The 24,109-nt window shown below is 34.8% G+C and overlaps 1 protein-coding gene across 1 annotated transcript; it reads right to left on the bottom strand.

Moving 5' to 3' along the window:
• Positions 1–3,035: 3,035 nt before the first annotated feature.
• LOC120089079 lies at positions 3,036–22,919 on the bottom strand. Its single transcript, XM_039046505.1, has 3 exons — positions 22,863–22,919; positions 3,331–3,667; positions 3,036–3,133 (listed from the first exon to the last, which is right to left on the bottom strand). Exons 1-3 carry the CDS (start codon positions 22,917–22,919, stop codon positions 3,036–3,038), a joined length of 492 nt encoding a protein of 163 aa, XP_038902433.1.
• Positions 22,920–24,109: the final 1,190 nt, after the last annotated feature.

Raw genomic sequence — 24,109 nt, 5'->3', positions numbered from 1 at the left:
TAGCGTGGCCATGTGCACATAGGTAGTTAAAGTCTGAGATTGAGCAAAATGGTTCTCTCTTAACTAACAGTTGACGTTGGGATTTAAGGGTATTTCTTAACTAAGGAATAGTTTTAATGTTTTCTAATAAAAATAGCTTTATATGCTTTATGCTTGGAAAATGTTTATATCGTCGTACAAGGTTACTGTAGAAATTTATATTTCAGTTTAATCTCTTTATTGAAACTTTTGCATGAGAATCAGTTTTCTTTCTTAAGTCACTCACTGGGCTAGCAAGCTCACCCCATTTTCAAATATTTTCCTTTCCCCTAGGTAGCGGTCAAATTCTTAGGAGATAGCTCTGCATCTGCTCTGCCACTAAAGGACAAAGATATTGTAACCTGTCGATTAGGTGGTTACTGTAAATATTGTACACATGTTACAATTGTTTATATAGGGACTAAGGTTTTGGGCATCGGAACTTTTGAAACTAGTAATCTAATCTCTCTAAATATATTGTGTGTTTAAACTTAATGAATTTGGCCTAAGAGGCTTCCACTGTGTATGAGTTGCATGTTGATATCAGAATTATTTCCGTTAGAGTTACTAGGTAGTGAGTGTCAACAAAAGAGTTGATAACTACTGCAGTCATGTCCTTTCCTAGGCTTAAAGAGTAGTCTGGGACTGGTTATGACATACATCTACATGGGAGCTATTTTTAAATATTATTTAATTTTAATCTAATTAAAATTAATTTTTTTATAAAATAATGATAATGAATTAATCTTATTGATTAATTATAAAATTTAATAATAATAATAATAATAATAATAATAATAATAATAATTAATCTTATTAATTAATCATAAATTTATTTGAATATCACACATTTAATTAAACATGCTTAAAAATGTGTAACTCTCTCATAACCTATAGTTTTAATATGATTCACATTCACATTAATTTTAACCTATCGTAATTATATGAATCTCATTCATATAATTTATATTTGAATCTCATTCAAATATATTACTCTCATATACTATATAGTTTTAATTATAAATCATATTTATAATTAACTATGTATTGTTATGTGTCAATATACATTATACTTTATATTAATCACATTAATATAAATAATCCCTATATTTCCCTTAAATAATTTGAACAACTCGATTAAGAGGTCTTTTCAAATGTAATAAAAAAGCCCAAATTATTTACAACCAATAGCAAAATTTAAAAGGAACCCAAAATGGATGGAAGAAAGCCCAACCCAACATATGAATACCGAAAATATCCCAGCCCATACAAAAAATAATAAGAGCATAAAGAAGGTGTGGAAAAAAAATCAACCGGCTTCTCTTAGCCTTCGAATTTCTGAAGAAAGACATGATCTTGATACAATGGTTGACCGTGAAACAACATATTTACCTGGGATAAATATTTGGTTTGTCATTTACTACTTTATTTTATTTTTGCATACTTATTAACTAAAATTGCTTTTCCTTGTAGATCCAAGTTGAAAATGAGAGCCAAAGGGAAAGAGAGTTTTGTATGTATGATAGACAATGATAGTCCTCTATCACTGTCTATCTTAAAGAGAGGTTTGTAGAGAGGTTTGTATGTATGATAGACAATAATTGGATTACTTTATACAGTTTGTAAAGTTTCAAATTGAACATTTCTTTGTACTTTGTTTTCTACTTTATATAATTTGTAAGTTTCTTTCTACTTGTTGACAATCAACTACTTCTGGAATTTATAAAATTAACATGTTTTGTTCATTGTCTTGTTAACTATCACTATCTATCTTAGGAACTTTAGCAGCTATTGAAAAACTTTAACATCAATATATACCTATTTATCTGAGTGGATCTATTATTGATAACTTTGAATTGAGATAGACAAAGATAGAGCACTATCTCTGTCTATCTGAGATAGAAAGTGAGAGAGCATTATCTCTGTCTATCTCAAATAGACAGTGATAGACTTCAATGGTAAATACTAATATCTATTTTTATAGTTTCTATATCGTTTTCACTCTATATTTTTTTAGTTGAGTGGATCTATTTTTGATAACTTTGAATTTGGATAAACAGAGAGATAGAAGACCATCTCTGTCTATCTGAAATAGAAGGAGATAGAGGGCTATCACTATCTATTAGATAGATAGTGATAGTTCTCTATCTCTGTCTATCTAAGATAGACAATGATAAGATAGATAATGATGGACTTTAATTGTAAACGTTAATATCTGTTTCTATAATTTCTATATCGTTTGCACTCTATATTTGTTTAGTTAAGTGGATATATTATTGATAACTTTAAATTGAGATAGATAGAGAGATAGAACACTATCTCTGTCTATCTAATAGACAGAGATAGTGTATTTTATCACTGTCCATCTCAGATAGACACTGATAGAACTCTATCACAGTCTATCTCAAATAGGCAAAGATAGAACACTATCTGATAGACAGTGGTGGACTTCAATGATAAACAATAATATCATATCAGTATTTTTGTTGTTGGTAGATAATTTTTTATCTTACATACTTGTTTATGATAAACAATAATAATTTAACATTTACATGTTTATTTGAGTGGATCTATTATTGATAACTTTGAATTGAAATAGACAAAGACTTAAAACTATCACTGTCTATCTAAGATGAATAGTGATAGAGTTCTATCATTGTCTATCTGAGATAAACAAAGATAGAATACTATCAGTGTCTATATGAGATAAAGAGTGATAGATTTCAATGAATTGGGTTTTAAAGGATGGGTGACTTCAATAGAGTCCTATCATTTAAGGATTTGACTTAAAGAGGGGGGACATAGTTGCAATGAATGTGTGATGTACATTTAGGAAAATAATCAAGACTGTATATTTAGTGATAAACAATGTTGCAACTATCTACTGATAGATTCAAATAGATATCATAATTTATTTACACAGTGATAGACACAGATAGTTGTCTATCTGTATCTGTCTACTAATTTTCTTACTAAAGTTCACCTACCTGATATCGGTAGATAAAGTCAAATAGGCACTATCTGTGCCTATCACAACTAGTTTTTGTGTCTATCACCTGCCTGATATCAATAGATAATTTTTGTACTTCTTCAGTTCTATTGAAAAGTGAAGATACTATTAAAAATAACGCAAGAACATCATAAATCAGAAAATAACATTCATAAAGTCCAATGTTAATCCATATATCTATACATGTATTACAATGAAAAATAATGATTAAATCATTTGATTAATTGGTTCAAGTTTGCAAGTCCTACTATTGTGGCCTTTACAATTACAACGAGTACATTTCGATGAACTTTTAAATTCACCTACATATGGAATTCTTTGTTTTTCAGGTCTTCCAACTTGACGTTTAACAATAGAAGGTAACACTTTCATGACATCATCTTTAGCTCTCCAATCCAAATGAACTTCAACAGGTCTAGCACAACACTTGTATGTTGCTGACAATGTTCTTCTATAATAAAAGTCAGCTACATAAGAACAGGTATCTAAATTAAGCATTCGAAGAACAAAAAGTGCATGTGCACATGGAATTTCCTCAAAATCCCATACTCGAAAACTGGAAGAACCCAATTCTAGCTTCACTATGAACTGTTTATGTCCATCCATTATCTTGTATTCAGTGTTGCTAATGGGATCAACCTAATAGATAAATACAAGAAAGTAATCAGTATCAATAAATAAAATACTATCATAGTCTATCTGAGATAGATAGAGATAGGATTCTATCAGTGTCTATTTGAGATAAACAGAGATAGAGCACTATCAGTGTCTATCTGAGATAGATAATAATAGATAGACAATAAAAAAAAAAAGAAAACAAAATTCTTACCAAGAAACTTCTTGACTTTTTGTGTTTTCATCGTAATATGTTATTAGCCCAAGAAGTCGAAACAATTTTCATTGCAAAAGAAGCTTTACTGCAATCATAAAACCACTTTGGTAATATATCTCTTATTGAACTAAGCAAGCTAGCCACGTGTAGTTCTCTAGCATCTTTAAAAACTGTCTTTATACTTTCTACAACATTCGATGTGAGACCACTTCTCAAACCCAATACTACTAAGATAACTTCTAATATTTGGATAGATTGACTCCATGGATCTCACATGGTACTCAAAGTCAACAATAGTGTAGGCATTAGCACAACTAAAGAAATTATTATCAAGCAATGGATCCTTAAAATGAAGTTTCAAGTTTCTTAAGAGATGCTATATGCACACACAATGCTTAACATTAGTAAACACTCTTAAAACTTCTTTAAGAATGCTAAGATGCCTATCAGAAATAATGACTAGATTCTCTCGTTTCCCAAAACAACTTCGTAAGTTTTCATAAAACCATATCCATGATACGTCATTTTCAGAATCTACGATAGCAAATGCAAGGGGAAAGATGATGGAATACATAAGCATGCAACGGAAGCAAACAGAATCAATAAGCACTTTAATTACATTTAATCTGAGTTCTCAAGCATGCTATTTCATAAATTCAAAAGAGGGTTTCAAGAAGAACATACATTTGACGATTTCTCCCAAATCCAAGCTGCTCTTCACTCCAAATCAGCTCCAAATCGACAATGGACCATCGAGGGATCTTCTCTACTATTCTCAGCCTTGAATTTGAGTGGTGGAACTCGAATTTGTGTGATTTTGGTAAAGGATATTGAGGGTTCTTGTGAGGAAGAAGATGAAGTAGCAGAAACTCCTTTCGGCTCAAGAACCCCTTACTTTCTTCTTCAGACTTGAGAGTTTTATATTTCTTCAGCATGCAAGCATTCCTCAACCACCAAATGACTAGAACCTACTTCTCAATTCAAGTGGGATTTGTGTATGCTTGTAGGAAGAACACCTCCTTCTCAAGTTGTTTGTGGGCAAAACCCATATAATCCAATTTTTCATTTCAATAATCATTTAATTAAAAAATTAATCAAAAAATTGATTTAATTACCTCATAATTGATCAAATATCAAAATTCAATTTCTTAAATTGAATTTTAAATTGGAAATTAATTTGAATTTTAATTAATTAAACATTATTAATTAATTAATTTAATATCAAATATCAAATTAATCACATATTAAATTCAAACATGAATCTAATTCATGTAATTGATATTTAAATCAATATTTAAATATCATAAATTCTCCAATTTCGTTTAATTTCAATAAATTAAATGTTAAATAATTATATTAAATATAGTTTATGCAAACTCTAATTTGAATTTGAACTTATCCAAATTCAAACCCTAATTTTAATTTGAACATTTCAAATTGATATCATTCCAAATTCATGCAATTTAATAATTCAAGGTGTTCATGTTTTACGAGCTAGTAGAGAGATCTTATGGACCTACAGATCATGAGCTCCAACGATTAAGAGTAATTGGCTAAAGCTCGTTAGACCAAATTAATTAGTATTCGTTAACTATCAAGTCGCACCACTATAGCTCAATAGTTGCATCCTCCTCATTGTAGATATATTTGTGTCCACATGATTTAACCATAACTAGTAAGTCGACCCTTCATAGGTTGTTCGTAATAATGCCTGGGTCAATATGATGTTTTACCCCGATATTACATCTTGTTCCTTAAGTTCCTACTGATCCTCCAACGAACAATTGGTTTTGATCTAATCATTAAACCAGATCCCTATTGGGCCAGTGAGAGGTTGGGGCCCCTTATTCAAGACCTGGATTCAGTACTTAAGAGAACAACCTTTTCTCTATCCCTAAATTGGGTACGTGTGAATTCCGTCTTGCACCCTATGTCCCTAACTATCTACCCAGTATGGGAGGCTTATTGAGCTGGTGTTGTTGAGCCAACCCTCACTCATGCAAATCTAAGGATAATCCCGAATAAATAGGAGTTCATAGTTAGCTTAGGATTAAGATCGAGATACGTAGGTCATCTAAGCGAAATAGTAAGTCTTAAACAATAAAAAGCGTTATAAAGTAAGAGTGACTTATTTCTTGTTTCGATCATATGCAAACTCATTGTATAGGACACTCCCACTCTTCATGTCATTACATGAACGAATCTGGATCACTTCGTTTGTAGTATCTTTACAACAACTTGTAATAACTACAGAGTAGGTTGTATCTGATAGTGTTACCAGAATAAGGTACTGATAACTAGTAGAAATGCACGTTATTATAAGCCTTTTATTTAGAATTATGAGGGCTAACGAGTGGAATATGTGGTGATTATCCTAATGTGAAAAGTGAGCTTGCATCGATCAACATTGAAAATCTCGGCTAACCCAATATTATGTGTTATTCTGCATCCAAATGTCTACTTTTGTAGCTATCGCAGGAATCGATCGCATGCGGTGATTCCCACCATCGCAAAAGGCGATCGCATACGTTCGTTGCATGGATGTTGCGGCCATTAATCGCATGCGTCCATCGCATAAAGGTTGAGATTACAGAGTAATAACCATAATAAAGGGATGAACGTAAGAGTGGTGGAATGCTATAGTACTTCGGAAACCAAGCATGAACGCATACCTTGGGAGTATCAAAAGCTGATGTTGACATTTTACCTACCATGCCGTTAGTAGCAGAGATTCATAGTAGGTCTATCACGCCGTTAGCAGCAGAAATTCAGAGTAGGTCCATTAATGCTGTCGATGATCGAGCTCTATAAATAGAGCCTTAGAGTCCAACTTCAAATCATCCGAGCTTCTGCCTTAGGGCAGATCCTTGTGATCACAGACGAAAGCGTGAGAAGACATTCTTTAAGAGTTCTTCATTCCTCCAACCATTCCGAGTGGCGACCGGAGCTTCGCCGAAGATAGATCTCGAGAGAGACTACTCCACCGCCCATCTATGGCACCACCGGCAGCCTTGAAACACATTTGATGGAAGTAAGACATTGCCTACATCTCTCTTCTATCTCTATATTGTATTACATTTTGACTTAAGACATTAATACATTTTGTAATCAATGCATCTCGTGATTTCCTTCGATTCCATCTTCATTTACCTCTTCTTTATCATCCTTCACTTTCATTGCAACGACTAAGTAAGATTGCTAGAGTATTGCATACTTAATCATGCGGCATAGACATATGAAGCATGTAGCAAACCTCCGAGAGGTGTGCGTTGCGCGAGTATTGTGAGAAAATCCTCATTGCTTAATGTGAGGCTATAGCAACGCTTGTCTATGAGCAGTCACAATGCTTGTCTATGAGCTGATCAACATCGACTAACTGCCCGAGAGGGTAAGTAGTGTAACTCACTAAGCAAAGTAAGCAGTGTTCTTAGAGATAGGAATAATCTTATGTCGACCATGCTTTATGTGATTACCTTGTCTTATGAGTGCATCATTCATCATTTGGACATACTTAAGAGAGCAGTCTAAAAACCAAATCTAGGCTTGAGAGAGTCAGATTAGATCGCATGAGCAAGAGTAGAGGCTTATGAATAAGTTCTATTTGCTATTACACATCGCATGCACCCTATAGATAGGATATGATAGTATGCGGTCACATCGCATGTGTCTAGAAATAGGATACGGTGGTATACGGTCACCTTATTTATGTGTTAGATCACATGAGCAAGAATAGAGACTTAGACATAAGTCCTATTGACACTATCGCATATGCATCCTATGCGCCTAGACAATTGTGTATAGCATAATCGCATAACTTGTGCTGGTTGGGTTTACCCTTGCAATCAAGCTTATTGATGCAGTGAAATCATCCCCTCCACCATTTTATCTATTTTTCCATGCATCTTATTATGCGTTAACAGTTGTCGTGTCCCTACCAACTCTCATAATCATACTTCCATTGCTTAATCTGTTTAGTTAGGAGTAGGAGTAGCGCATAGTCCTTAAACTTCATTATTCTTTTATTCTTCATCGCAAACACATTACTTCATAACATTTAGCTACAAGTCCCTGAGTTCGACCTCGGATCACCTTGAGAAACTTGCGATCTCGTTATACTTGGTGAAAGAGCAAGAAAACTTATGGCAGGAATGCATGGTCATCGCATAGGTTCTTAGACGCATATTGCATATTCTTTAGTCCAACATATGACCAGTGACGCATGGAGAACGAACGCATATCATAAGATAAATACATATTTATTCACTCAATTTTTTGCGTATCAAGTTTTTTGCACCGTTGCCGGGGACTTGGCAGCTAATAGTTTGTTGATTTTTGTGTTTTCGCAGGTGCACCTTTTTACCTTGGGAGTATTGTAGCTTGTGCGACCAAGTTGCAAACAATATTTGAAGTATAGGCGATGCGCCGAAAGCCAGTATTGACCCCGAGATAGAAAGGCTATCTGTTGCATGAGCTGAAAGCAGTTATAAGCGCATGACGACCAACATACGCCCAACAATTGTCGGAAGTTCCAATAGGTCAGAAGCCTCTTGACCTAAGCAGTTGAGATCAATCTCCTACATGGAAGACTCCTTGCGGTGGCTTCACTCCAATTTCTCCAGGGACGTCTTCTACGCTATCTTTACCTTGCTTTCCTAGTTTAGCTTATTTATTTAATTATAGTTGTTTTGGATATGTGACTGCTTCTTGGATGTGGTGTGCATTTTCTCCTTGTAGGTGCGACAATAATTCTCCTCGGTGCGAAGTTAGAATGGAAGAATAGAGAGTTAGTGAGTCATTAGTATGTTCATATTCATGCTCATACTTAGAAGATGGAGACAAGCTAAGAGACGAAGAGGCCGAGAGATCATTCCCGGACAGCCCGAGAGACTGCCGGGAAACACTACATAGGGAGAGAGGGCCAACACTTGCGAAAGCAAAAATGTTCATCTGGACAGAGTTGGAGTGAAAAAGACAGTGTAAAAGGCCTCGAGGAGCAAGACATTGCTACTAGGTTTCTTATCTCTACATTCCATTGTTATTCTATATTCTACATTTTAGTTATAGAAAATGGAAATCTCATTTCAACTTATGTTCAATCTCTTCATACTTTGCATGAGTAGCTAAATTTCCGAATGGGATGAGAAGTACTTAGCTTGCATGACCTAAGATTTACACTTTATGCGATCATCTTGTCTTATGTATGCGTCATTCACCCTTTAGAGATACTTGAGAGTATAGTCTAAAGAAAGAATCTAAACTTGAGGGAGTCAGATTAGAATCTAGGCTTGAGAGAGTCAGATTAGAACTGCATAAGCAAGAGATAGAAACTTAGACATAAGTTCTATTGCTATTAATGCATCACATGCACCCTAGAAATAAGATATGATAGTATGCGGTCACCTTGTGTATGTGTGCATCATTTATCATCGCATAGACAAGAATAGAGCCTTAGACATAAGTCCTATCTACATTTTCGTATACATCGCATGCGTCCTAGAAATAGGAATTATGGCATTTGCATTGAGAGATGACATGCTGTTATTTGTGTGTAGCATGATCACATAACTTGTACGTAATCTTAGGAAGTGTTAGCTAAACCCCTTCTCAACCCGTTCATCGCATACTCATTGTAATTCTCAATTTCATCAACTCTTTATTCGAACTCCGTCGCATAGGAAATATTCTTAAATAAAACACCATCCAACTTATTTGTTTTCACTACCGCAAGAGAATCAAATTTACTGTAGCATATTTACTCAGTAGTCCCTGTGTTCGACCTTGGACTTACCAGGAAACCTCGCATCACCATTTACAACGCATCAGGAAACCTCGCATCACCATTCACCTTCTGTCAGCTATCTCTAGGAACTTGTTTCCTGTGAGAAAGTACAGACATGATTAGCGGCACCTTAATCAATTATCCAGGTTTTATTATTTTTCACTAAACATGCTTCGATAACAAGCAAATCATATTTATCTTGTTGTTCGAATTTTGCATTTTCATCTATATTGTCCAAAACTTTAGATGTGTTGGGAAATAGAAGACAATCATCTGTAAAAACTCTTTTGAAGATATCAACTGCTAATAATTTGTTTGTTGATTTAATTTTATCGTTAACTAATTCGAAAGTTAGTATTCTAGAAGAATTCGACATGCTGAAAAATTTCAAACAAATTCGAATTAGAAAATTACAACTAAATCCAAAATCAAGTTTTAACAAAACAAGTAATAATGTACCCATAACCATGATTTATTTGCAACGATACTATAGTGAGTCAGAATACATGCTACCGAGGGGCAGTCAGATAATCCTTCACTAAAGCAAACAATTTTGACCAAACACTATATCCAAAACAACTCTTATTCATATAGTCGTTTTGTTACCATTTTGGTCAGAAATTACTAATACTTTAGTAATTCTGTAAGTGTAACCCTTCGTTTTCAGGCGTTAGAGGTCGGCCCCAACTATGCTACCAAAATGGAGAGTCAAGGTTGGGAATGGACCTAAGAAATCCTCTCTATTTTTGGAGTTTGAGTTGTTTCGAATCCTATGTTACAACACTTCGTGGGCATAGCCGTCGTTAAACGACTAGCAAGGGCCGCCTAAAGCAAAGCAACAAGTGCAACTTAGGAATCTCACGATCCAAACTAACGAAAGAAACCACAGGACAAGTTGACACAAATCCGTCACCCACTTACTATGAACTATCTCCCCCGTTCACCTTGTTATTGACTCATACAAACACTTTCCGTATGGAGGTCACTCCTAGGGTGACACGAAACGTCATATGAATCTCACGGTGTGAACTATGTGGAGATGTGGCAGTTTAAATCTATTTATCATATATTTGATTTATGTTTGAATGACTTCCCTTTATTCACTAGAATCCAAATTTATGAAAATACGTTCCGTATGGAGGTCACTCCTAGGGTGACACGAAGTACCGTTTAAATCTCGATTGTGAACTCTTAGAGATGTGAGAGCTAAAAATAATGCATCGTATATGTTATTAATCTTCCACTTATGTGTTCTAATAACTTCATCATATATAAGTTTATTAAACTCCCACTGAAGTGTTCTATTAATATGGGTAAAATTATACTTAGGTTATTTTCGGCTAATTAAAACAACCCTAAGTCTAAGTGGTTTATCCAAGTATAACATTTATAGCTGGATTTTAACCTACAATGTCTAGGTGATAAATAGTTTTATTACCTCACACCGCTCATGTACGCTTATAAAACCGATTAACAACATTAAATTATTCGGTTTAATCCCCAGGTAGGAGGTGTTTCGTAGACCATCAACTTAAGTACCTCCAGCCTTAGACAGGATTATCTACCGGTTGAGTTTGTAAATAGGTTTTACAAGATGTCGACCTATTTTAACTTATTAAAATGGGTGATTAACTTATGTGAGCATGCATCTTATCTTCGTTATAAATTTTAATGTCTAACTCAATTTTATAACAACTTATAAAAATTAGACATGCTCTTACATCCACAACATATATCAAAGGCATTCATATTTAATATAACAGTTATATTAAATAACAAAAACCCTAAACATGCATTCTATACATTATAACAGATTATAACATATATATAATGCATGTAACATGCTTCCTATGGTGGGTTTTTAAATCTAAAGGACATACAATCTGCACAAACATGTTTAAATTTAAATACAACATACATCACATGCATAATTATTTTTTTTAAAAAAATACTGATATGGTTCCGCCTTGGCATCGAAGGCAAGCATAATAACTAAATTATTACAAAATCGGTCCATAACCAACTTAAAAATGGTGTAGAATAGCTCGAATCGACCCAAACTGGACCCGAATCACTTGAACTGAACCTTCAAGACATCAAAATGGGTGGAATCGGTCCAAATATGGTTGAATCAGACTGGATTGGGGCTAAACCGGACCAAAACTGAAGAAAATTAGTCAAATCGGCCCTCCTCGATCGTCTTCACTCAGTCAAACTAGTTCAGACTTGCTACTCGACCAAAAACTCGCTCCTCGCTCAAAATCTCGTTGGAAAGCTTTGAAATCTTGTTGGAAACTTGAAATCTCACTTGAAAGCTTGAATTCTCGCTCCTCGAAGAATTCTAATCGATTTTATGGTGGCAATAGGAGAAAAGGTTTCTTCATAATCAATCCCTTCTCTTTGGGTAAAACCTTTTGCCACGAGTCTTGCTTTGTAGGTCTATACCTTACTAGCTTGGTCTCGTTTTCTCTTGTAGATCCATTTGCAACTGAAACTGTATAGATAGACAGTGATAGAAATTTGCTAAGTAAAATGGATCACATCTAGATTCATTTTACTAAACTTTTCAAAACATCTTGGAATCAAGGTGTATGATTCAACTGCATCTCCTTTTAACATCTTTACTAGATGTTTTTTTGCATCCAAGCTTTTTGATAACTTATAATAACTCCAAGTTTTGTACGAGCCTTATGTATCTAGGAATGGATTGATTAGTAGACATGAACCTAAAAACATCTATCAAGCAATTGGCAGTTAATGATGAAGAAGCTTGCCTATGACAACTTTGAGTGGTGTTCAATGGATAGTTATGCTTAGAAATGTACTTCCTAAGCATCCATAACTCACTGTTCTTATACCGAGATGCCCTAACATACCATTTTTAGTCTTCTTGCAAACATTTAACTCAACAGACTTTGAATGTGATCTCTGTCTATCAATATCTATCAGATAGACAGTGATAGAGTTTTATCTCTGTCTATCACTGGTAGATAAAGATAGACTTCTATATTTGTCTATCAACGATACACCCAATCACAATGAGTAGTTCTATCTTGATGATACAATACAATACAAAGTAATAAGTTCAATTCAAAATAAAACAAGGAAAAAACAAAGAGATAGACAAAGATAGGCGTCTATCTTTGTCTATTAGGGATAAACAAAGATAGAGTTCTATCTCTGTCTGTCAGGAATAGTCAGAGATAGGCATCTTTCTCCGTCTATTTAAGATAGTCAGAGATAAGAATCTATCTCTGTCTATCTATGATAGTCAGAGATAAAGTTCTATATCTGTCTATCACTGATAGACAAAGATAGACTTCTATTTCTGCCTATTAGTGATAGACAAAGATAGACTTTTATATCTGTCTATCAATCCGTCTCTTTGGTAAACCTTCGAATTCATCAACTAAATATTAAATGAATATTTAGAGTTAATTTTGGGTTGAATCAAGCCAAAAAAAAAAAAATGCAAATTATTGTTTATTTGTTTGTATTTTTTACAAGTTTTTATAAACATACATGTGCCTATTAATTAAAATTTGATTTACTCAGATTCTGGTGCTGATTGGAACGAGGAGTTCATGTAAGCTGCGTAGATATGCACATCTTTTTTTCTTGTAATAGTTGAATAAGATGTTGATCGTGTTCAAAATTTTAAGAATTGGTTGTTTCAACCATATGAGCTATTATAAATTGAAGGAAGATCTTCTATCTTTGTCTATTAGGGATAGACAAAGATAGGTGTCTATATTTATCTATCTAAGATAGACAAATAATAGTACAAATTGTCATCAAATTTATGCACTTTCGGTTATGTCTTTTATGCGTTTATGAGAATTAATCATTTTCCGTTGCATGCAAAGGAATTATGAAGAAGATTCTGAACGCGATCAACAAAGACATTACCATTGTAATTCATTCGCAAAGACATTACTAGGCTACGAAATGTGAAGAAGAAGAAGAATAAAAAGAAGAAGAAGAAGAAGAAGAAACAGAGTCACAAAATCCAAAAGAAAAAGAACAACTAAGAAGGTGATTTGAAATCGAATCTTCAAAGTATTAACACTTCCTCACTGTTTCTCATTTCAATTGTTTGTAAAGGAAGGAAAAGAAAAAGAACTCTACCTGTGATCGATGGAATCAACGAAGAAGAATGAAAACCTCTGACCTGTGTAGTGAAGAACAATGAAATTGATCAATGAAGAAGAAGAAAATGAATAACAACCAATCGATCATATTAGTTATATTTCTCTTAACCCGTTACTTAATTATCCAATCAATTTAGAAAAAACACATGTAATCATAGAACCCTAATTAAACTATTAATTTAGTTTTTGCAATGATACTTCAGAAGTTTAGAGCAATAGGCACCGAAGGGCAATTAGCTACTCCTCCCATGAATTGAGACAACCTTAGCTAATCACTAATACCAGAATAACTCTTATTCCTATAGTTTTTGGCTACTATTTTTCGATCAATGATTCATTAACTAGCTTAATTCATCCTAAGTGTTAACCCTATCATTTTTGGATCCCAAAGGTACTGTAAGCTCTCAACTTATTTTACTAATTCTTTATAGGTTATAGTATTATGAAGGTTAATATACTTATATGCCATGTGATGAGGTGTGTGTATGCATCAAGGGTTGAGAGAAGGGAATTTGGCTAAGTGTTTGGAAACGGTACTCACATATAATGGAAGGTAGCACTTACAATGCAAGTTTTGATCGTGTGGGTGAGCTTATCGCATAAGGGTGGAATGAAGAGTGTGCGAGCAACTAAGCAAGCCTAGGTGGTTGCATATTGGGCACCAAGAATTACCAAGAAGATAGGAAGGTTGATCGAGGGTGAGGTCTAGACGATCACTAGAAGTATATGGCTTGAAGACTCAACGAATGGGACTAGTGCATAACCATGAGAGAAAGTGTGATAAAATGTGCAAGGAGGTTAGTTGAGGGGCTGGTGAGCAGCAACCTCCTCCCTCTGAGCACCAAAGGTATGAGGGCCTAGGTGGTTGCATATTGGATAGAGCCTAGCATTTCCGTGATGGTTGTACGGTGTGGCTAGGCATGGCACCAATGATACATTGAGGTTAAGAGTGTTGGATCGACACCATCACGCAGCAGAAGAGTTCAGGATCTATAAGCATTCTAATTCATTTATTTTGTGTTGAAAAGAAACATGCTAAAAACAGAGTATAATGGGTTTCATGAACATACCTTGGCCGAACCAACGAAATCTCCATTTCTAGTTGTAAAATCCTCTGACTCCTTGTGTAAACCACCACAAGATCTTCCTTACTATCCTCTTGGTACTCTAGATTGAGTTGTCGGACTCAAAATAAGCTGGAATCAAAGGGAATATAGAGAAAGCTCACTGAACAGAACCCATTGAAGAACACCTTGTTCATTTGAATTTTCTAGCAAAAATTCAGTCGGTTCATCACTTATTCTTTACTCCAATCTCTTCAATATATTTCAAACTATCATGCAAAGAGATGTGCTGCATGGGATGCAGCTCATGCTTGGAGTAAACCAAGAGAAGAGGTGGTGGGTTCCTTGTGAGCAAGTTAAAGATGAACTTGAAAAACCCATTTTTCAAGTTTTGTGTTATTTTTCAATATCCAAAAATTTATTTTGATTTTAAAATCATATTTTATTTCTAAAATCAAAATTTATTAATTTTACAAATTAGTTTTCTAATAAAATTAATAAATAATTATTTAAACAATTTAAATAATTCTAATTAATTTAATATCTAATATTAAATTAATTTTTACACAAATTCATCTTCATATATTTAAGTCATATTTAAATATATTTTTTCCAATTCCGTTTAATTCTAATTTGAACGTTTCAAATTAACTCATCACATTACTCTATAGCTAATACATTTCCGAGCTAGTAGGGGGAACTCATGCACCTACAGATCATGGGCTCCAACGATCCGAGATGAATGGGCTAAACTGATTATACCGATCTCACCCCCATTCCTTACCTAATGGGTCACTCCACTAAAGCCCATACTTGAACTACCCTCACTGTAGATATATTACGTCCACTCGATATAACCATGATTAGTAAGTTAACCCTTCATAGGTTGTTCGCAATAACAACTGGGTCAAATCTCTGTTTTACCCCCAAAATTACCTCTTGTTCCTTAAGTCCCCACTGATCCCTTAATGAACAATTGTTTTGTGATCCAATCACAAAACCGAGTCCCTCTCATACCTTATGAGAGGGCGGGATCCCTTGTTCAAGCCCCAGAATCAGCACTTAAGGGAATAACCTCTCTACTATCCCTTAAGCGGGTAGAAGTGAATTCCCTCTTGCACCTTATGTCCTCAGCTATCTATCCGGTCTTACCCCTAAAATGGTAGTCATATTGAGCTGGCGCTGTTGAGCCAACCCTCACCTATGCAAATCTAAGGGCAATCCCAGATAAACAGGAGTTCATAGTTAGCTCAAGATTAAGATCAAGTTACCTAGGTCATCGCTTTGAAATAGTCAGTCTTAAACAGTAAACAACGTTATAAAGTAAGAGTGACTCATTTCGTGGTTGGATCTTGTACAAACTATTTTACACAAGGACACCCCCACTCCTCATTTCCAACATGAACGAATTAGGATCACTTCGTTTGTAGCATTTTACAACTCCTTGTAACAACTACAGAGCAGGCCGTATCCAATAGGGTTACCAGAATAAGGTACTCAACCTTATCCATGCACTATAGATCATTTTGACTATTTATTCGAACCTGATCCACCTTTATGTCTCCACATAAAATTTAAGTATTCATCCAATAGTTAAGGGACTTTTAGGTTTATTGGATTTCTATTCAAGTAATAGATGTATTCAATAACACCTTTATTGAATTTTCACAATAAGCTCCATTGTTTACATACCACGAGTTTTAGAGCAACTGAGCCCTGGGCGTTGAACATAAGAGCGATAGCTACAAGGCTAAGGGCGATGGTCGCAAGGCAAGACTAAGGCGATCGAGTGTTGGCAAAGGAGGCTATGTGGCCATGTAGGGGCAGTGCGATGAGGTGGTGTAAGCACCCTGCTTAACAATTAGTTAGAGGACTAAGTGGCAGGATTAGAGGCCTTAAACCAAAATTAAATGGCCTAAGTGTCACATTAAGAGGACTTATATTCATGCAAGCTTAGTTATAAAATGAGGAGCTCAACTTTATGATTTTTCCTTGTGCCAAAGAGAGGGAAATGCTGCCAAATTAAAGAGTATGGAGTGTCGAAGGTGACTTAGGGTTGTCGGACAGAAATTCCCATAGGAACAAGTTTCGAATTTCAGATTTCCCCAAGTGTGCAAGGCTCTCAGATCACTTGTGCAGGCTGCAAATTTTTGAGAATTTTGAGTTTTTCAGGTGGAATCTGATGCTAAAAGTTTGAAGTAAGTTAGTTATCACATGTGGGAACAAATTCTTTGAAGGAATTTTTTTAAGAAAACGCCTAAATTTTGAGTTATTTACACTGGAAGATAAACCTAGGAAACTGATAGGTTGAGTAAGCAAGCTGTTGCACCCCAAGCACAAGTGAGTAGCTGCTCGGTCAAGGCCATGCAGTGATGAACAGCATGAAGGATGGTTGTGTATGCTATGTAGTAAGTGTGGCTTGAGGTGTGTGATTGTGCTATGTGTGCTGAGTGACGCGGCTAGGCGCTGTGCATATGCTGTGTGACACGACTAGGCACGCGAGGCATGTGTTGAATGGGTAGGTGAGTGGGACGCCTCTTGAGCACCCTCGGACGACCGTGTGTGTGGGTAACAAGGTGTGATTGTGAGGACAAACACCCATAGGAGGTCTACACAGCCTGAGGAATTAGCCTAATTGTCTTAGGTGAACGAGGAACTACATGCTCGTGTATGGTACTAAGGATTTGATCCTTACTGGATACACTGATTCTGATTTTCAAACTGATAAAGATGCTAGAAAGTCTACATCTGGATCAGTGTTCACTCTTAATGGAGGAGCAATAGTGTGGAGAAGTGTAAAGCAAAACTGTATTGCGGACTCCACAATGGAAGCTAAATACGTAGTTGCTTGTGAAGCAGCAAAGGAAGCAGTATGGTTGAGGAAATTCTTGACAGATTTGGAAGTCGTTCCAAATATGCATCTGTCTATCACCGTATATTGTGATAATAGTGGTGTAGGTGCAAACTCAAGAGAACCAAGAAGCCACAAGCACGACAAGCATATTGAGCGCAAATACCATCTGATCCGAGAGATTGTACATCGTGGAGACGTTGTAGTAACCCAGATATCTTCTGAGCAAAACATTGTTGATCCTTCTTACAAAAGGTTCCTCACGGCTAAAGTGTTTGAAGGTCACCTACAGAGTCTAGGTCTATGAAGTTTGTAAACTAGGACAAGTGGGAGAATTTTTGGGTATATGCCCTAGTTATTGTATTCATATGTTTATTGTACTCATATATTTCTCACTTAAATTCAACATTGTAATACTCCACTAGGAGTTTTAGTCCAAATGGGAGTTTGTTGGATTTTATGTCCTAAAACTCGTAGTTTGTAAATTAATAAATATATTCTGTTTTATTTTTCGATAAAGTTGTTATTGAAATTGTAATCTTAAATCCAATAAACTAAGGTTCCGAGGCTATTTAATGTAATTTGAACTTTATGTAGTGACATAAATGTGGATCAAGTTCAAATATATAGTCAAAATGGTCTATAGTATATGAATTAGGTTGGGTGCCTTATTCTGGGGACACTATGGATGCGGCCCACTTTGTAGATAGTACAAACGATGTGATCCTGAATCGTTCATATAGAGATATGTGAGTGGGGTTATCCTATGTAAAGAGTTTATATAAGACTGAACCATGAAATAGTCACTTTTTACGTTTTAAATACCGTTTTATGTATAAAACTGACTATTTCGTTAATTGATGACCTAGGTAACTTAATCTTAATCCTGAGCTAACTATGAACTCCTGTTCACTCAGAATTATCCTTAGATCTGCATCGGTGAGGGCAGCTCAATATCGCTGGCCCAATAAGCCTCCCATTTCAGGGGTAAGATCGGGTGGATAGTTGGGAACATAGGGTGCAAGACGAAATTCACTCCTACCCGTTATAAGGACAGTAGATAGGTTGTTCCCTTTAGTACTGAATCCAGGTCTTGAACAAGGGGCCCCACCCTCTCCTTGGCCCGAGAGGGATTTGGTTTATAGGTTGGACCTTAAACCAATTGTTCATTAGAGGATAAGTGGAACTTAAGGAACAAGATGTGGTCTTATGGGTAAAACGGTTTTTATGACCCAACCAAGATTACGAACAACCTGTGAAGGATTAACTTACTAATCATGGTTATATCAAATGGACACAAATATATCTATAGTGAGGGGAGTGCAACTACGGGACTTTAATGGAATGACCCGTTAGTTAACAAATGTTGATTAGCTCCGTCTAAAGAGTTTAGCTAGCTAATCTTGGATCTTGGAGCCCATGATCTATAGGTCCATTAGGTTCCCCTACTAGCTCATGTGGAATAAACTTAGAACAGTATGATAGAATAATTCGAATTGTTCGAATTAGGTAGAGAAAGAGAAATCGACAAGTATATGTGATATAGTGGTCGGGTTTTTCAGCTTAGAAATACAGCTTTAATATTTAAATGTGATTTAAATATCAAGAATATGAATACGTTCATATTTGGAAGCTCGAAAATGATGGAAATAGTCAAAGTTGTAAAAAATCAAAGAGTTGACTTTTGACTTTGAAAAGTCAAAACTTTGACCGACCTTATATTCAAATGTGATTTGAATTTCGAGAAAATGAATGTGGATTCATGCTCAGGAGGTCAAAATTAGTCAACACGAGAAAAATCATAAAAAGTCAAAATGTTGACTTTTTGGTCAAAGTTTGACTTTCACCAAATGACTATTTTGCTCTTTGACTATAGTTAGTGGGAAAATCCAAACTTTTGTTGGATAATTCCATTAACAAAATAGTGGGCTAGGTGTTGGCTTATAGTGGAGACATTAAGCCCACTAAGTGAGTAGATTCTAGGTGTTGGGTTTTTTGTGAAGTTTTTTCATATAATTGTTGCATGCCTTTTTTTTCTATAAATTGGGCTTTTCAATTTAGTTAAAAGACTTTTGCCATTTTGAATATTAGTTTTCTGATATTTGGCTGGAAAATTACAACTTTGTGAAGAAAAAAGGAAACACCCAAACCTACTCAAAATTCCATTCCTTATTTTCATCTATTTTTTCTCTCTCGGTTCTCTTCATCCACCGGGTCTCACAACTCGGTTCTGAGTCCAGAGGATAGTAGGTCAACTATAGTGGTGGTCCAAAAGAGTTCGGGTCGAGATTCAACGAGGAGAAGCGGCTTTCGGGAGCTTCAAAGGTAGCATCTCTACACTTTTAATTCACTGTTTTTCCTTCAATTGCATACTATTATCCTTTAATTTAGAAGCAATTAGAGTGTAATTAGATCCCAATTCCGCTGCGTATGTCTTGTATTCCATCAGGTATGGTGTATCCAGGGTATATGAGTAGCTTTTGTGGCATAACCCCGTGCACGTAGGTGTTATCGACGTTAGTTGTGTTGAGATTACTCCACACCAACCAAGGATTCTCGACATTGAGTGATTGAGTAAAAGGGATCTCCTCAATTAAGAATTGATGAGTGAAGGAGGTTCTCTTGTAGTGAGAACATGGTTTTCAGGGTTTTTAATTATTATGATGATTTTTATGTTTTATGATGTAAACATATATAAACCCTGAACTTCTAAAGAAGTTATACGTTTTAATGACATTTGTTGATTAAATTTTAAAATAAGTCACTCATTGGGCTATTAGCTCACTTTTCTTTTCCAATGTTTCTTTTTCCTTCCAGATAACGGCCTACACCCCAGAGCCTAGCTGATATGCCAGTCTGCCACACGAGTAGATCAAGTTTTGAGGGTCAAAGAGAAACTTTAGGTCTTTACCTTATTTTGCTAAGTTTTTCATATGCATACTAGGGACTAGAAACCGACTTAAGTTGAGAGCCCACTACTGAGTAATCCTGGAGATGGTTGTGTTTGTAATATGTTTGTATGTATTTTCTGTGTGCCTGGAGTCTCTAAGTATTTTGTATGGTTAATGGAATTGTTTAGCGAAAATTTTATGTTTTTGTAATTAAGTGCTTAACCAATATGCTAGGCCTAAGGTAAACTTTTTAAGGGGGAATGGGTAGTAGATGTCATAAAAAGATTGGCATCTACTGTCTTCACACTTCCTTCTAGGTTGAAAGGGAATCTAGGAGGGGATGCGAAAGACAACTGTTGAAGATTATCCTAAGAAACCCTATCCACTGTTGGAGTTTGCATTGTTTTGACTCCTATGATCAGGCCCTTGAAGGGATGGTTATTCCAGGACGACGTGCAGGCGGACCATAGGAATCAACGATGCAACCTAATGGAGGAGACCATAGGATACATTGACATGCGTCTCTCTCCCACTTAATATGCACTCTTTCTATATTCACCTTTTTATTGACCCATGAAAACACTTTCCGAAGGGAGGCCACGCCTAGGGCGACACGAAGCCGAGCATATAATTTTTATGGTTTTATTATACTTAGTAAAACCGACTAATGAATTTATCTAAGTCCTTTTAATTTGCTCAATATACATTTATATTGAATGATTTAACAATACTTGATTTCATTTATTAATCTCTATAATAAAATCAATCCTTTATTGCATGCTTATAAAATATTTGCTCAATTCACCTTCCAGATTGGTTTCCAGATGGAGGTGTTCTATTTCCGTGAGCTTAAATACCCCCGCTTGAACAAAACATTCCTTAGATAAAGGTCCCTTATTGGCAATTATCTTATAAATTTAATCTTTCAACGGAATTCATTTTAATCCTATCAAAACAAATTAAAAGATTAATCTATTTATAATCTCATTAGAAAAACTTCCAACATAAGTCTAGATGAATTAATTTTAAACCATTTAAAATTAATTTGGACCTATATTTGCATGCAACTCTTAGTTATAAATTTTAATTCTAATTTCATTATACTCATAACTGTTATAAAATAATGAAATATAAAATCTATACATTTGCATTTGTGTCATTGAACAAATATATCGTTTATATTAATCTAAGTAGTGTCATGCACAATGCAAATTCCTTTTTCATTGTAAAATATAACTCTTGTATTTAACAATCATTAACCATCATCAACCATCATGTCATCCTACATCATAACAATATAACATTGTATGATGCATAAACATGCTTAATGTACCATACATCTAAATAATATAATATTTATATTAAGATGCATGAGCATGTTAATTTAATCATGCATCTAAAAATATAACATTTATATTTGGACATGATGCATGAACATGTTTATCCTAAGTGGGATTTTAATTTAAATGACATACATTATGCACCATTCAACACTAATTTAAATCGTATATCTCATGCATAATTAAATTAATTAGTAATTAATTGGACAGGATTTTGACACTCTAAAATTAATTAAATTAATATAACTAATTTATATTAATCTAATTAATTGAAATAAAAAAAACACAAAAAAACAAAGGAAAAAAAATACATTAGCAAAACTTGAACACACGACACCAAGCAAAGGCTACAACCAACAAACCAACAAAAAATTTGATAACATTTAAAGGCGCGATTTTTATATATACTAATTGCAGCGCCTGCAGTAGCACATCAGTCTCGAATAGACAAAGCATCGCGCCTTCCACCTCATATCGCAATGACGTTGTTGGGTAGAATGCCCCTTTTTTAGCAACACTTGCTCCACGATCGACATGGACTTACAAACTCGAAGAAAAACTTTAAATGCCCAAAATACAATGGACCTTTACATTTTATTCAAATTAAAATACAAGTACTATGTGCCAAAACTCATAAACATTGAATATTGCAAATCGATGCTCGAACATTCAAAATGTAGAATAGAAACCCTACCTTTAAGCTAGATTTTGTTTAAAAAATATGAAGAGCGAAATGCAAGAAATTGGCTCTGATATCAATTGTTGGGATCGAATCCCAAGTGAAAGTGTGTGAATGTCTTGCATTTCGATTTTTCAATTTAAATGAAACAAAATCAACACATAAAACAGAACTAAACAGGGGACAAACATGTAATAAATCAACATGCTAATTGAAGAGTAAAAAGGGGAAGAAGAATATCACATACCTTCGTCGATTCCCTCGTTGTCTTGTCCATAACGATTCTCCAACGAACAATGGACATTACTGTAAGTGAGACCTTGTTATTCTCTTAGGAATCAAAGGTTAGGAGAGTGGTCTCTACACTTTGGATGATGAAGAAGAATAAAGAATATGGAGAACAGAAATTTTGAGAGGAGATTAATTTGGAAGCTAGGGTTTCATTTCACCAAATGAATTCTTCCCGTGCCCTAATTTGGGCAAAATAACAAATTTATATGGAGATCTTCTCCATAGCTTTCCAAAATTACCCTTAGGGCTAATTTAATTAAATAACCATTATTTAATTAATTAGTCCATTAGTAAAATAACCATATTAAATCCGAATTAATATATATTTAATTAATTAATAAACATCATATGTTTATTTGCCTCCACCTCTCAAAATTAATTAATTAATTCTTTATGAATCAAATTCATAAGAATTTAATACGTGAATCCTATTCAAATATTTCTTTCTTAATTATAGATTAGGTCTATAATTGAATATATCATATTAATCTCATTAATATGTTATTGCATCAATTGATTTGAACAATTCAAATCATTTCTCTTTTCCTTTAATGAGCTAACAAGGGGACTTTATGGACATACAGATTAAAAGCTCTAATGATATGAGATTAATTAATTAAACTCTTTAATTAAATTAATCAATATTCATTAACTATTGAGCACTCCACTAAAGACCGATAGCTGCACTCTTCGCACTGTAGATATATTTCTGTATCCAGAATATAAACAATAACAACAAATTAGTCCTTCACGAGTGTTCTAATGCCTACTGGGTCAAATTACTGTTCTACCCTTGGGTTACCTCTGACTCCTTAAGTACCAGTGCTCCTTTAACGAACAACCTGTTTATGGTCCAACCAATAAAGAGAAACCCCTTTCCGACCAATGAGGGGGTATGATCCTTTGTTCAAGTCCCAAAGACACAACTTAAGGGAACATTCATCTACTTACCCTGAAGTTGGGAATGAGGGAATTTCATCTTGTATTATTATGTTCCCAGCTCCTCACTCAGTCTTGTCCCCAAAATTAGGCTTATTGAGTCGGCAAACTGAGCATTCTCACCTATACAAATCAAAGGATAATCCCTCATGAACAAGAGTTCATAATACACTCAGGATTAAGACTAAGTTGCCTAGGTCATCCAATTGAAATAGGAACCAAACTAGTTAAGCACTTGTAGAAATACAAGTTATTTATGCTGCC

The sequence above is a fragment of the Benincasa hispida genome, chromosome 10, assembly GCF_009727055.1.
Source record: "Benincasa hispida cultivar B227 chromosome 10, ASM972705v1, whole genome shotgun sequence".
NCBI lineage: Eukaryota > Viridiplantae > Streptophyta > Magnoliopsida > Cucurbitales > Cucurbitaceae > Benincasa > Benincasa hispida.
This window is presented reverse-complemented; position numbering and strand designations above follow the sequence as displayed.